Source organism: Mus caroli, chromosome 18 (assembly GCF_900094665.2).
Source record: "Mus caroli chromosome 18, CAROLI_EIJ_v1.1, whole genome shotgun sequence".
In the NCBI taxonomy this organism is placed as follows: domain Eukaryota; kingdom Metazoa; phylum Chordata; class Mammalia; order Rodentia; family Muridae; genus Mus; species Mus caroli.
In genome coordinates, this window is record NC_034587.1 from 22412542 (window position 1) to 22427884 (window position 15343).

The following is a 15343-nucleotide window of genomic DNA, read 5'->3' on the forward strand; positions in this document are numbered from 1 at the left end:
AAGAGAAGAGAAGAGAAGAGAAGAGAAGAGAAGAGAAGAGAAGAGAAGAGAAGAGAAGAGAAGAGAAGAGAGAAGAGAGAAGAGAGGCTGGCCATGAGCACATTAGGGGTGGGGAATGGGGAGGGAAGGGGGAAGGGAAAAGCAAGAGAGCAAGAGAGGAGAAAGAGAACCAAGTGGTTCTTGTCCTCATAGTTTCCAGTCTACTGCAGAGACATGTCCGACAGACTCATATAAATAAATTCCTGTAAGTTATGACCAATGCTGTGAAAGGAAAGAGCATAGGATTATGAACTAAATTCAGCCTTGTGATCTAACCTTAGATAGGAGAGTTAAAGACAGCTCTTCTATACTGGCTGGTTTTGTGTGTCAACTTGACACGGCAAGAGTTATAACAGAGAAAGGAGCTTTAGTTGGGGAAATGCCTCCATGAGATCCAGCTGTAAGGCATTTTCTCAATTAGTGATCAAGGTGGGAGGTCCTCCTGTAGGTGGTGCCATCCCTGGGCTGGTAGTATTAGGTTCTATAAGAGAGCAGGCTGAGCAAGCCAGGGGAGGCAAGCTAGTAAGAAACATCCCTCCATGGCCTCTGCATCAGCTTCTACTTCTTGAGTTCCAGACCTGACTTCCTTTAGTGATGAACAGCAATGTGGAAGTGTAAGCTGAATAAACTCCCCAACTTGCTTCTTGGTCATGACGTTTGTGCAAGAATAGAAACCCTGACTAAGACATCTTCTGAAGGCATTAGTTCATCTCTAGTATGATAAGTAATAGTTATCCAGGAGAAGAATGGAAGGGTGATTAATATGCAACTGTTTCTCTTACACTATTCTCACACTATACATAAAAACAATGTGTGCCTTTTGTTTTAGAAGGAATCTGAGGGAGCAATAGCATTCCTAAAATTGAAGATGGGTTGTAAAGACTGAAGAGGGGAAGAAGCCTGAGTCCTACAGCATGTACTTAGGAGAACTCTACAGAAAAACAAAGACAATAGAGAACATAGGAAGGAATTTGAAGGAATCATCTTATGCAACTCATAGTGACTAAAAGTTTCAAATGCAGAGGGCAGTCCACTGGCTCGAAACTAGGGCAGAGCTTCTGTGCTGTAATCGGAAGTGGCATTTCTCCTCCTGTAGGAGTCTTCTCTGAAGTGTGGTGGCCATCATAATTGGTGGATTTGTTTTATTTATTTATTTATTTGTTTTGTTTTGTTTGTTTCCTAAAGTCTTTTCTCTTGAGGTCTTTAACACACTAGAAGAGATATGTCTTCATCATGGAGGAAAAATGCTTTATTCAAAGCCAATTAACTGACTTCAAATGTTAAATACACCCAAAAAATACATCCATAGCAACATGTACATCAGAGGTTGGCCAAATGGGGCACCATTTCTCAGCCAAGTTGGCATATAAATGAGTCATGACTTGATAGTTGTTCTGTGCTACAAACACAAAGGCATACAATTGGAGGAGCTTGACAGAATGTGCTTTGTACACAAACCGGCTGCATGTGGAGAAGAGATGGAGTGGGAATGAGAAAGAGCCCTTGAGACTGTAGTGCATAAATAATAGCCCAAGGTGATTGGGACCCAAGGGTTGAAATAGGATGAGAACAGTCAGTACCACAATGTGTTTAGGGTGTAGAGCCAACAAGGCCTTCTCAGGTGGTCTCAAGCATGACACTGTAGTTTGGGGCTTCAGTGGTAGAATGTGTTGTTTGCTTGCATTTATGCACATTTGTTTGTTTTAATGGAAAATTAGAAAAGGAAGATTTTAGCTATGAGGAAATAGTTGTAGGGAAACAGTGAGGAATTTTAGGGAAAATTAAGTTAAAGAAAAATTGAGAATTGACATAGAGATCCTGAGGTCACCTCAAAGGAAGAAAAGGGAACTCTGAGCACTGAGGAATGTCAACTCTTTGAAGTTAGGGAGAGTGAACAAAAGGATTGTTGAGGATGGCTCCAAAGCAAAATGAAATGCATGACTGTTCTGAATCTAAGAGCAATATCCGGAGTAATATCATGAACCCAGGAGCAAAGAGGAAAAAGTATGTCACAGAGACAGATAAGGTCAGTCTGAAAGGCTAATGTGTTTGTCCAATGAAGGCTATATGGTGGCCTTGGGAAGAACAGTTGAAAAGGAACAGGACTGGGAAGACCAAATCATAGCAGCTGTACAGTAAATGAGAACTTGAGACCTTGCATAGCTGCCTCAAAAGTTGCCCAGCAGGAGAGACCCCTTAGGATGCTTGCTAAAGAAGGGAAATGGATTAAAAGAGCTGTTCTTTTCCATTTGTACCAGGTAGCATAGCCAAGATGGACTCTAAGTCCTTAGTCTTGGTTACATTGCTTTGAACCCAGCAAGACCAAATTTTAGAACAGTATGGTGGTTTGAATATGGTTGGCCTGGGGAAGGGTACTATTAGGAGATATAGCCTTGTTGAAGTAGGTGTGGCCTTGTTGGAGGAAATATTTCACAGTGGGAGTGGGCTTTGAGTCCTTCCTCCTAGCTCCCTGGAAGTCAGTCTTCTCCTGTTTGCCCTCAGAACAAGATGTAGACCTCTCAACTCTTCCAACACCATGCCTGCCTGAACACTGCCATACTTTTCACCATGATGATAATGGACTGAATACTCAGATCCTGTAAGCCAGCTCCAATTACATGTCCTTTATAAGAGATGCCTTAGTCTTGATGTCTCTTCACAGCAATAGAAACCCTAACTAAGACAAACTGTTCTAGAGACCCAGGTTCCCCAATAGATATTGGTCTAGCTGCTTTTATCAGAGTTCATACGGTAAACACACCATTCTCCCAGCACCATTAGTTGGGCATGGTTGCTTTTCTAGATGAAGATGGTCATGGTCTGATTCTGTGGGACCACAATAGAGTTGTTCAGTGGTATTCTGATGAGCAATGCCAGGAGGAAGCAGTAGCTCTGCCAAGTGTGGCATTCTGTTGGTCTTGGTCAGGAGTCTCTATGATAGAAGCCTATTGTCATGGGTCACTTCCCAGTATACTGTCTTCACTTCACTTGACTTACTTCACTTCACATGTTTCGTATAGTGAGTCTGGTGCCGTTGCCAGAAGGCAGCAAATACTTGGTTTCAGGAACTTCAGAGCATGTTTCAGTCCAGGAACTAATTCACCATAGTCCAGCTAGGGAAGGTCCTGAACAGCATCAGGCTATAGAACCCAGGGTAGGAGCAGGATAGCATATGGCCTGGCACACCTTATAACTCAGTCACTAGTGCCCCATGCCCAGGTCACTACCACTACCACAAGAGTCTATAGGACTTCTATGAATATTTTAAATCAAATCCAGACATCATGTTACTTTGCCAATAAATAATTCTGTATATTCTGACAAATTAGATTTTAAAACAAAAATATATCATTATCCTGACAAAATAATAATCCCTTAAATAATAATCCTTTAGAGTTCCATTTTGTGTTAGTTCAAAAGGCACATACTTGCCATTGATTTTTTTTAATTACTATTCAAATATAGTGTCTTAGTCAGTGTTCTGTTGCTATGAAGAGACATCATGACCATGGCAACTCTTACAAAAGAGAGCATTTAGTTGGGGCTTGCTTACAGTTTAAGAGGTTTAGACCATTATCCTTACAGAGGAGAACATGTCAGCACATAGACAGGCCTTGTAGCTGAGAGTTCTACATTCAGATCCATAGGTAGTGAAAGGAAATAAAACTTGAGACCTGTGATTCATGTAANGTATGTCAAATAGCCCAAAGAGTTGTTTGTGAGCTTTGAAACCTGGGGCTGAGAACATAGCAGAACAGGCCAGGACATGCCCGGGCAGGCCCATCGTTACAAGTCCGGACTGGCTCGGCACCTCCCTATCTCCCACCCTTCTGACCTAAGTTAAATGTTAACAGGCTGCTGATGTTTAAATGGACCAATCATGTGAAACTGCACCAATTCCTCCCCCAGCCCCACTCCTTTTCTATAAAAACCCCTAGCTTCCAAGCCTCGTGGTCTAATCCACTGTCTCCTGTGTGAGATACGTTTCTACCCAGAGCTCCGCCATTAAAACTACCTCGTGTTGTTACATCAAGGTGTTGTGTTCTGTTCGTGATTCTTGGGTGCACACCGATTCGGGAGTTGAGTGGGTGTTTCCCCACTAGGTTCTTTCAGCAGCAGGAAGAGAGAGAGGGAGACACTGGACCTGACTTGAGCATTTGAAAACCCCAAAGCTCACACCAGGGACACACTTCTCCCACAAGGCCACATCTACTTTAACCAGGTCACTCCTCCTAATCCCTGTCAAGTAACACCACTCCCTAATGACCAAGTAGTCAAATATCTGAGCTTGTGGGAACCATTCTTATTCAAACTACCACATATATCATGTAGCTGACAGATCTTTTAAGCATTTTATTTAAAAATCTATTATAGTTTTCTTCCTTTTTATTTGTCTAAGTAACTGAGTCATTTGTCATAAAATTTTACACATTCTGGTTCTTCGCTGATCATATACTTGAAGCTTCTTTTGTCTCTTTCTGAACTACATAATCCATGTGAATTGATAAGTATATCTGGAGGTTTAGTTAAGTTGAAGTTTTTCATTGCAAGGATCTTTCATAGGTCATGCTGACTATGTACCTTCTATGGTTACATGTCAGGAAAGAAATAGGCACTAGTGGTTTTAAGATGGGTCAGTAGCCATAAATAATGTCACCTAGATCTACTATAAAGATCCCCATCAGTCTTTCACTTGGACATGGTAGCCATTGCTGATTATTGGCTAGAGCCAGGATTAGGTTTGCTTTTCATTGTTCCTGTGGTATTTGTGAATCTTACAAAAGAAGGTTTTCAAATGTTGGGAGATATTAACTAGTACATGCTTGGACTCTGAAGGCAATGAATCAGTTGAGAGGAGAGGACAGAGAAGACAGACAAATGATAAAAGTATAAATGCACAGGGATTTTCTATGCCAGCCCTTGATCTGGAATAATAACATGAAGACCTGATCCTCCTGATCCTTACATCAGATCTAGGCAACAGGACCAGTATAAAGGAAGTTTATTTAGGGAAAGGGATTGGAGTGAGGGCCTGGAGAAGGGGTAGAGGCAGACAGACAGGAGCAGAGCCTTGAAATCAGAGAAGGGAGGGAGGGGTGGGGGAGAGGGAGAAAGAGAGAGAGAGAGAGAGAGAGAGAGAGAGAGAGAGAGAGAGAGAGAGAGAGAGAGAGAGGAGAGAGGAAAGAGAAAGAAAGAAAGAAAGAAAGAAAGAAAGAAAGAAAGAAAGAAAGAAAGAGAAAGAAAGGAAGGAAAGAAAGAAAGAAAAGATCAAGAACATGATCTGGGGTGGTGGTGAGGCATTCCTTTTATATGCTGCCTGCCTGCAAATGGCAGCAGGTAATAGCAGATATTATAAGCCATTACTAGGTCCCTTGGAGGAGCCTAGTAGAATCACTTGGAAACTAACACTGTGTATCAGAGCACAGAACAGTGCTCTGGAAGAAAAACAAATGAGGTTAGCTCTACAATTACATTTCAAGACCACAGCTCAGGAACCTCAGTGAAGCCAAACAAATTCTCTGAATTAAATCTGAGGAAACCTAGATGGCTAATGTTCATACAGTAGCAGGCTGAATAGGAGAAAGTTTTGTTTTGTCTTGTGGTGCAGTGAAGTACAGTGCAGTGTGGTATATGTTTAAAGCAAGAGCACTTTGAGTATCTGAAGCTGAGAAGAGCATGTAGGGAGCACTTCCGGAGTTAACTTGGGGTGACTTCATGCTGACATCCTGTGTTACCCTCACCTAATCTTTTACTAGTTGGGAATGTTACCTTTGTTATTGGTGTTGATAATGAGTTCAGTGTTTCTTGTTTTAATTGTCTTTTGTCCAATTGTTTCTGTACTGTATGATGGTCAATCTGTAATGGTAGTACAACAACCAGCTTTTATTATGATTCCTGTAAATTATCTGAACTTCTGTATTCTGAAAAAGGCTTACAAATACTGGAAGAATTAGATCATGCTCTGGCAAGGAGCAAACATATGGTTGGGCTAATCACTGTCGGTGTTGTTGCTTTCATAATTCTCATAGCCACTGCTACTACTTCTGCATTAGCTTCAGCACACAAGGTACAAACAGCTAGTTTAGTTAATCATCCTGCAGAGAATGTAACCAATGCCCCGAGCATACAAGAGGATTTCAGTAGGTGCTGAGAACAAAGAATTGACTCATTAAATGATAGACTGTAGATAATGGGAGATAAGGTACAAAGAATGAAAGTCAGAAGCCACTTGTAATGTCTTTCTCACTACATATGGATTTATATAACTCCAAAAATCTATAAGGAGAGTCAGCATAATCGGACCAAAGTAAAAAGGCACCTTTAAGTTATATGGCATAATACTAATATTTCTTTAGATTTATTAGCCTGCATAAGGAGATTGTAAGTTTAAGAAACACAAAGCCTTTGTCTTTTGATGCTGCTAGCATTGAAACTGATATTCTGAAAAAATCTACAGACTGTTTTTCCTTCATGGTCCTCATTTTATTCTCCCCTATTGTGCAGAGCAGGGCTTGGCTTTATGATCCTCTTTATGACATGTCTATTACCTGTTCTTTTGAAAGAAACCAAAGCTGTTACAGATGCCAAAGTAGAGTTACATGAGTTGGAGCTCCAATGTCTTCCCTAGCAGAAGTTGGTGCTCAATGACTGGTAAGATAGTACTGAAAACCTTCTCAACCTAAGACAGGTCATCTATAAGATTATTCATGTGCCAATGATGGGTAAGGGCTGTGTTTTCAGATGGCAACCTAAGACAAGCACAACTTACTGCTCCATGACTGATAAAGTGCCTCTTATAGATTAAATAAAAGACGATAAGATTCTCTCAGTGGTGGATCAACCTAAGACAGGGTATGAATGGTAGGATTCATGTACTGATGACCGGTAAGGTCCGTCCATACATCTTGAGGGAATGCCTAAGACAGGCACAGAATTTCTGTGCCAACAACTAAAACAGCTTCAACTTGTATAGATAAAAAAGGGGGACATGTGGAGAGCACATCTGGACTTGTTTGACTCACTTCTTGATTATAATTAATCATGAATGAGTCTGCTGACATCTTTTTTTTTTTAGTTAATTAAGATGTGCATTTTATCCTGCCAAGTTCCTCCACATACACATATATCCCTAAGAGACTCTCCCAGCCAGAAGGAAATGGCCTTAGTCAAACATAGTTATTGTATACCATAAATTCACCTTATAAGCATTTGTAGAGTTTATCTTCCTGGAGTTGGTGAACCTTTGTGTTGCTTGCCTTTAAAAGGCACTCAGAAAATACCCTTGTTGCTGGCATGGTATTGACCAGCAGCCCTCCCATATCTGTCTCTCCCATCTTCTTTCTGCCTTTCATATAATCATCCTCACTCCCCCTATGTTGACTGAACTGGCTCCAGCAGGAGCATCAATGGTCAGAGAGTCAAATTATTTATGATGTTTTTCTTTTAGCTTTTACGGCACAACTGATGTTAGAGTTGGAGAGAGTGACAAAGAATAAAAACTGGTCAACCCTGTGGATAACTTGTGTGGAACAGCCAGAGACAAGAATATTTTCAAAACAGTTGAGATAATGCTAATTCAGTACAACCTATAGTGGAGTCTGATGAGCTACAGCTGATAGTATTTTTGTTGAAGAAGAGAATTTACAGATCTTGTGAAAATGCAAGGCATTTAATTCATGGTATTCATTGTGTTGTTAAGAAGCAGCTACTGTAAGGGAAAACATTTGGATTTACTGTGTGTTGTTGAATCAGTAGTGCTGGTGGTGAAATTCCTTTGTTTTCACAGATTTAACATCATCAGTTCCATGAATTTTTCTCAAAAGTAAAGGATGAATACCCTGACCTATGACAGTAGTTCAGAGATTTAGCAACGATAAAGACTTTTTATTTCCATTTTTTTTGTTGTTGTTTGGTTTGTCATAATTTTGTGTAAATTCAGAACTGACAGTCAATTTTTCCTGAAGGAAAAAAAATCTCCTTTGATAACTATTATAAAACATTGAATTGTTTTGACATTAGTATTTGCTACAGGTCTGATAGTGGTTCTAATAAATTCAACCAAAAACTATAAGGGAAAGAAGTACATATATGTAAAGTGGCCTGTGGTGATATTTTCTAATGACAGCAAATCACATATTATTGAAGGGGACAAAAGTAATTAAAGTAAAATAAAATGTCATAAAACAAATGTCTATGAAATTATAGTCGTTTTAGAAGACCAGTTTTGAGATGGTGATTCTTAAATTAAAACAACCATGGACAGAGAGAACAAGAAAGATCTGGAAGACCCTCTTAAATAGAGACTACAACTCATGCAGGTTCAGGTAGGGATCAAGAATAACAGGGCTTTCTAAGATTTATTTCTATTATTTTTAATTATGTATATGTGTGTATGCATGTGGTTATGTGCAAATAAATGCAGGTGCCTGCAGAGACCAGAAGCATTGGATTCCTCTGGAGCTGGAGTCATAGAGGGTGGTGAGCTGCTCCACATAGTTGCTTGAAATTCCTGTTGCACATTTGAATAAAAGTATCAGGTATCAGTTGACTGTATGATTCTGGAACTTAAGACCAGTGTTGTTTACCTGCCTTTGGTAGTCATTGACATGTAGATGCTATTAGCCATAAGAATGGATAAAATCACCTAAGAGATGGAAGCTAAGGATTGAATCCTGGCAGGATTGGTAATAAAAATGAAACTAAGAGAGGTTTAATGAAATTGCAAAACATCAGAAAGGAGAAGGAAATCTCTGTCATCATGGTGATTCATCTTAACAGCCTATAGAGAAGTTGTTCTCATTTGGGGCAGTGAATGGAGAGATGCTTTTCATCAGGGCATCCTTGGAATAATGCTTTTGATCATGGGCAACTAAGGGAGAATGCTTTCTTATTGGGGTAGCCTGTGGGGAGGGGCTTCCCATCCAGAGCAGCCTATGGAATGAACCTAGAAATAATTTGTCTTTGTGCTATTCTAGCACACCCTGTCAGACTGGCTCTAAAATTGGTAGTATGGAGCCAAGTCAAATCAGTGTAGGTTGTGTCCTCTCTGAAGTTTTGTGCCTGCATCTTGTTAGATCAGGAGCAAGCAAATGGAAAGTAAGGCTCTAGTTATATCTAGCTTTATAGGAATAGAATTAGTTCTATATCAGCACAGATCAAGATGGGACTAGCAGAGCAGACCAAACAAGGTTTTTGCTCATCACTCTGCTATAGTGAAGCTCATAAAGTCAGCTATGTACCTAGAAAAGTCAGGAGCACAGACTCTCTGCCATTCAGAAGCAATGGAATTCATGTCTATGGCTGAAACACAGACAAACCAATATGTTTCAAGGAATGTTTTGTTTTTTTTGTTTTTTTTTTTTTTTTGTAAATCTGGGTAAGGGATTATAATATTATTCAGATACCAAACAGCCATAAGACAAGCTAACCAACTCTATAGTCTCTACCATATTATTTCATCATACTGAACCACATTCATATAATCTGGACTGATAATGACACTTGTTTTCTGGTACTTAATGTGATATCACATAGGAAGTGTAGTGGTTTGAATAAATGTAGCCCCTATAGACTGATGTGTTTGAATGCATGACCAATAGAGAGGGGTGGCACTATTAAGAGATGTGGCCTTGAGCCGGGTGTGGTGGCGCACGCCTTTAATCCCAGCACTTGGGAGGCAGAGGCAGGTGGATTTCTGAGTTCGAGGCCAGCCTGGTCTACAAAGTGAGTTCCAGGACAGCCAGGGCTAAACAGAGAAACCCTGTCTCGAAAAACCAAAAAAAAAAAAAAGAGATGTGGCCTTATTGGAGTAGGTATGGACTTGATGGATGAAGTATGTCACTGCTGGAGCAGGCTTTGAAATCTTGTATATGAACCAGTTATGCCCAATGGAACAGTCCGCTTTTAAAGTCTACAGATCAGGATGTAGAACTCTCAGGTCTTTCTCCATCATCATATCTGCCTGGATGCTGCGATGCTTCTACCATGGTGAGAGTGGACTAAGCCTTTGAAGCTGTAAGCGAGCCCTGATTAAGTGTTTTCCTTTATAAGAGTTGCCTTGGCCATGGTGTCTCTTCACAAACCCAAAGACAGGAATTAATTTGTATTTTGCTTAACAGCAGATCCATAAAAGTGGGTATTGATATATTAGATGAATGTAAATTCATAAATTAGATTTATTCATTGAAAAAAAAGATAGCATGATTACAGCTACTAATAGCCTATAAAATTAATACATAGTTGAGGTGTCAATCTTTCTCTTTTGCTATCTTTGCCTTATTATTAATTTTTTGTATTTCTTAGTATTTTTCTTTTTTATTATTAGATACTTCTTTATTTACATTTCAAATGTTATCCCCTTTCCTAGTTTCCCCTCCAAAAATCCCCTATCCCCTTCCCCCTCCCCCTGCTCCCCAACCCACCTACTCCCATTCCTGGTCTTAGCATTCCCTTATACTGGGGCCTAGAGCCTTCACAGGACCAAGGGCCTCTCCTCTCATTGATGACTGATTAGACCATACTCTGCTACATATATAGCTAGAGCCACAAGTTCCACCATGTGTTTTCTTTGATTGGCGGTATAGTTCTAAGGAGCTCTGGGTGTACTGGTTAGTTCATATTGATGTTCCTTCAGTCCTCTTCAGCTCCCTGGGTATTTCTCTGGCTCCTTCATTGGGGACCTTGTGCTCCATCCAATGGATGACTGTGAGCATCCACTTCTGTATTTGCCAGGCACTGGCAGAGCTTCGCAGGAGACAGCTATATCAGGCTCCTGTCAGCAGGCTCTTGTTGGCATCTGCCTAGTGACTGGGTTTTGTGGTTGTTTATGGGGTGAATCCCCAAGTGGCAGTCTCTGGATGGTTGTTCCTTCAGGCTCTGATCTCACTATGTAGACTAGGCTGGTCTGGAACTTACTGTGTCAACCATACTGGCCTCAAACTTACTGCCTCTACATCCCTCTCCCCCCATTGCTAGGAATAAAGACATATGTCACCACTATTGTATATGTTAATCTTGACAGAAAACTGAATATATTACTCTAGGAAGTCAAAGGGGCCTTGGTTCAAACCCTTGACTCATTTTTATGGACCTCAGTTTCCTCACTTATAAAATCAGATGAAGCTTACAGACAGTAACAGGAGCCTTGTGTTCAAACCCTTCCTGGGGCTTTTCCCCCTAAAATTTCCCTGTGTTGAGCTCTGTGGTCAAATTCTTGGCCTGGGTACCTCTGAGGGTTTTTGTATCCTAGTGTTCTAGTGCTCTAACCCTGTTTTCTCTGGCTGTCTTACAGGTATGAGACATCTCTTTTGGATTTGGTTCAATCTCTGAGCCCAAATTCTGCTCCCAAATCTGAGCCCCATCCCTCCAGAGCAGCAGGGACATGGAGTACTCGCCGACCTACCCCTCAGAAATCTATCTGGAAGAAAGTGGGGACCCGTAGGAGCCCCGAAGATCTGGAGGAGAATCAGATTCTGGAAGACATATTTTTCATATGACTCTGAAGCACATACTACAGAATTTCCACAGGAAATATTTGGGTTCTTCTCCATATTGATGTAGGATGTTAAATTGGAAAGTAGCCAAGTCTCTCCTTTCATGGAGACCTCTTGCTGGCACCCTTTTATGGTATTGAATATAGAAACCATTCTAACAAATCAGGGTGGTTTTTTGTCAGACCAGTCAGCAGAAAAGAGGTCGCCTAGGGGTAGGATCTTTTCTATACCAAACAGAAATTAGAAATTTAGGATACTTTCTGTGTGGCAGACTCCATGAATGTCTAGTGTCATTTTTAAGAGTGTTTTCAATTTACTACTGCAAAAAGTTGACTCTTTACAGAAGGAAAAACTTTCCCATTGACAGACCTCTTAAATATGAAAGGGACCACTTCAGAAAGGCACTTCGCTTCTCACTAACGCTAAGTGTGGCTCTTCATTCTGAAATTAAAGTTGATGACCCTAGTATCATCTTGCATGGGACCAATACTTGTGGGTCATAGTGATCATCAACCTGGTCATTGCCACCCCTTAAACCAAAAGGCTTAATGACTTAGAGGGAAGTTCCCAAGCAGAGAGTGGCATTAAACTAACCACATGTGGGATGGCTGCCTGGGGAAATTTACCAGTATCCAGGCAACCACCGCTCTAGTGTCCCATGCTGGATGTTTCTTGTTGACCTCAATGTCGGTGGTTCTTGCACAATCTGTGGTTGTGTCTGAGGAAGATGGCACTAGAGAAAGAGTGGTATCAAGTGGCTGCAGGTTGGCAGGCTCCTTCTACCCCCACCTCATGGCATAAGGATGAATAGTCCTACTCTGAGCACCCATGGATGCACTGAGTCTAAGTAAGCTCTGCTGATTATCCTTCTTGACCCAGATCTAAATCTTTTCTCTTCAGGCTGAGCTTAGTCCTTTTGAGTCCACTCAGGCTCCCCTTCCTTCGAGCCTCCCTATCTCATACTCTTCCTCTGAGGCAAAGGCAAGGGCAAGACTAATTACTTGTGGTCATTCCCTTTGGAAAGGGAAAGTTCATTGCAGATTCCAATTTCCTTTTCAAAGTCACTCTGAGAGTAACTAGAACAGGCTTATTCCACTTCAAACACCTTTAGGATATGCCTTTGGAGTGGTAGAAATGGCCATTTTCTCAGTTGCGTTTCCAAAAACATCTTTTCTCTATCGTATGTGTCAAAGACAGCTTAACAATACCTACTTCTTTAGACCTGCTATAACCATAGTCGCTGTTCTGAGCATCAGTAATCTCACTACTCTATTATGTCTCCAGAGGGAAAGAAAGAGAATCAGACCTCTTTAAGAAGATCATTAACCTGTAGAAGAGTTATAAACAGCCTAAACACTAAAGCTTTCTTGCAATGGCATGCCAGTGAATAGAATTTAATTGCTTCTTCACCAGCAGGGGAAGTTTGGAAGAGAAAAAAAGAATTTTCAGGGGAGCATCAGTCAGCACACTTTTCATACTTCATGGCCCTACCAGTTGCCTTCTTTCGCCTGCAGGCATTTCTATGCACACACATACACACGCACAAATGTAAAACCTAGTGACTTTGTTATTGAGTGAATGGTACATGCTAACATTTTAATTTGTATTAAATTTCCTGTCAGATAGATGTGTTGTTGTAGAGTATTGGGGTTTGACCTGATGGTAGCCTGTCCCACAGAAGGATGGGAAGAAAGGAGAAGCCATGGGGCTCCCTGATAATGCTCTCTTCAATAGTTGGTCGGGACTTCTTTGGCCAGCCCCTAGATGTTTCTTCAAAGCAAAACTGCATTCAATAATGAAAATTTGGTTTAACAAGATTGATTCACCAAGGTCACCAGATAGGAGCAGTTCAAACCCAGAGGAGGACATGGGGGTCATTGTTCTTTTCTTTATTTCTCTTTCCTATTTTGAGTCAATGTCCAAACTCTCAGAGACTATTTTCTACTGTCCAGTCATTATTTGTCAGCCACATGGATTGGTAGCACATGAGAGTAGTGGGAAGAAGGAAGGAAAGGAACCATGCCTAATTCTATTTGCAGCCTTGGTACAATCTCATGTTGCACGCAGCTCTCTCATAAAGGAGAAAAAGAGGGCCAGAAGAGAGAACTGGAGATGGTGGGCCATGGGACACTTCCACTGCTCCCTCCTCAGTCCCTTATCTGTAATGATTAACATTTTCTTCTAAACTTAAGATTTCTAACTCCCCTACTTAAAAATGAACTCCCCAGGGCTTACAGGACAAGGGGCACAGCCGTAGAGAAGCTGTCTGTCTCTGGCCCCATGTCCTTCTGCTGCATCATCTGCCCCTATTACCTTCTCTCCTTTGTTCCCCATTGTTAGACATGTCCCAATGACACACCTCTCTTTCCAGGTCCTTCAGGGTGAATTTTGAATTTTCACACGTTTTTCAAATTTTTTCATAATTGTGTCCTACAGTGTGATTTTCTCATTTCCACGTTTTTCAGGTTTTCTTGCCATATTCCAGGTCCTTCAGGGTGAATAACTTGAGACTAAGTTGTTACCACTTTGTGAAATTTTCCTTATGTACTTGGCACTGTGTACTGCTGGCTCTAGGAAGATTTGCAGATATGTCCTATGGGCCACATATGGTCAAGGATAGCTGTGAATGTGGCCTAACACAAATTTGTAAATTTACTTAAAACTTTTTGAGTTGTGTTGTTGTTATTTTTATTTTTCACTTTTTTGTGTGTAACTTCATTGTGCAGCTCTCAAACATGAATATTGTATATAATAAATCATGTCATCATGTTGCAGTATCAAAAGACTGGCCATGTGGCAAGTCCAAAGCCTCTGTTATGGCCTCCTCATTCTGACACATTGTACTGGGTACTTTTGTCTTTCTTATTAGAGTTCCAGGTAGTCAGACTAACATGTGCTATATTGGAGAAGCCAACTTCACCATTTGCAACATACATATATGCAGGTGAGTTACTGATATCTTGAGAATGATAACTCTACCTGCAGATTTTAGGCCTGACCTGATGACCTAGCCCTAAAAACCTAGACCAGAGAAAACCCAGAATGAGAAAGTCAAAGTTCCCAAGAACGTGAATCTGGCAGTTGGAGGGCATTGAGACACATCTCATTTGAACATGGAGCAACCAATAGCCCAAAGGCAGGAAGCAGTGTTAGTGTTAGAGAAGTACAGAGGTGGTTGGCCAGACAGCCTCATTCCAGAGCTGACACCCACGCCCCTCCTCTGTAGTCTGATACCTGATTGGCTGACAACAAGTTGGCACTAGCATACACAGTTGCTCACAGTGGACTCCCACCCAAAGCTCCCTCTTTCTTTTTCCCAGGTGCTGCCCACCCTCTCCTCCACACCCTTTTCAGCTTTAGGTCCTGAGGTGGCCAGTAGGCTGCTGAGATGAGGGAGACCATGTTTATCCCAGTGAGATGAGGTGAGCCCTCAGTTCTTCAGACCTACTCTGAGATTTTAACTTGTTGGATTTATGTAGCATTGGGAAATGGTAAACTGTATAAATTTTCTGTATTTTCCATGGACAGTTATTTATAGAGGGGCGTTTTTAACTCAAGTGCTAGAAATGTTAAATCATCATAATAAATTCATGCTATTCAGACTTTCTTACAGTGTGATAATTTTTTTCTGAGTATGAATAAAGAGATCCATGTTTTCTTTAACATACCATTATGTATGTCTTCTCAGAATGACACAGCTTACTTAATCAAGCTGGAGAATAGCAGAAGGAGATTTACAGTGTTAGGGGTGGAAAAAGGTGAATGAGGCTGAGAAAACCCACTTGGAGCCGAGATGGCAAACAGAACTCTTG

General features: G+C 41.0%; 1 protein-coding gene across 3 annotated transcripts in view; it reads left to right on the forward strand.

Annotated features, from left to right (window-relative positions):
- Positions 1–15138, forward strand: part of Kiaa1328 (KIAA1328 ortholog) — a 283276-nt gene extending 268138 nt beyond the window's left edge. For 2 of the 3 annotated variants that reach the window (XM_021151131.2, XM_029472092.1), the window contains 2 exons: positions 11330–13902; positions 14017–15138. In XM_021151131.2, the coding sequence (XP_021006790.2) occupies positions 11330–11534 (205 nt within the window). In that variant the 3' untranslated portion in view covers positions 11535–13902; positions 14017–15138. The remainder of the gene's footprint in view (positions 1–11329; positions 13903–14016) is intronic. The other variant, XM_029472090.1, reaches the window with a different exon arrangement.
- Positions 15139–15343: the final 205 nt, after the last annotated feature.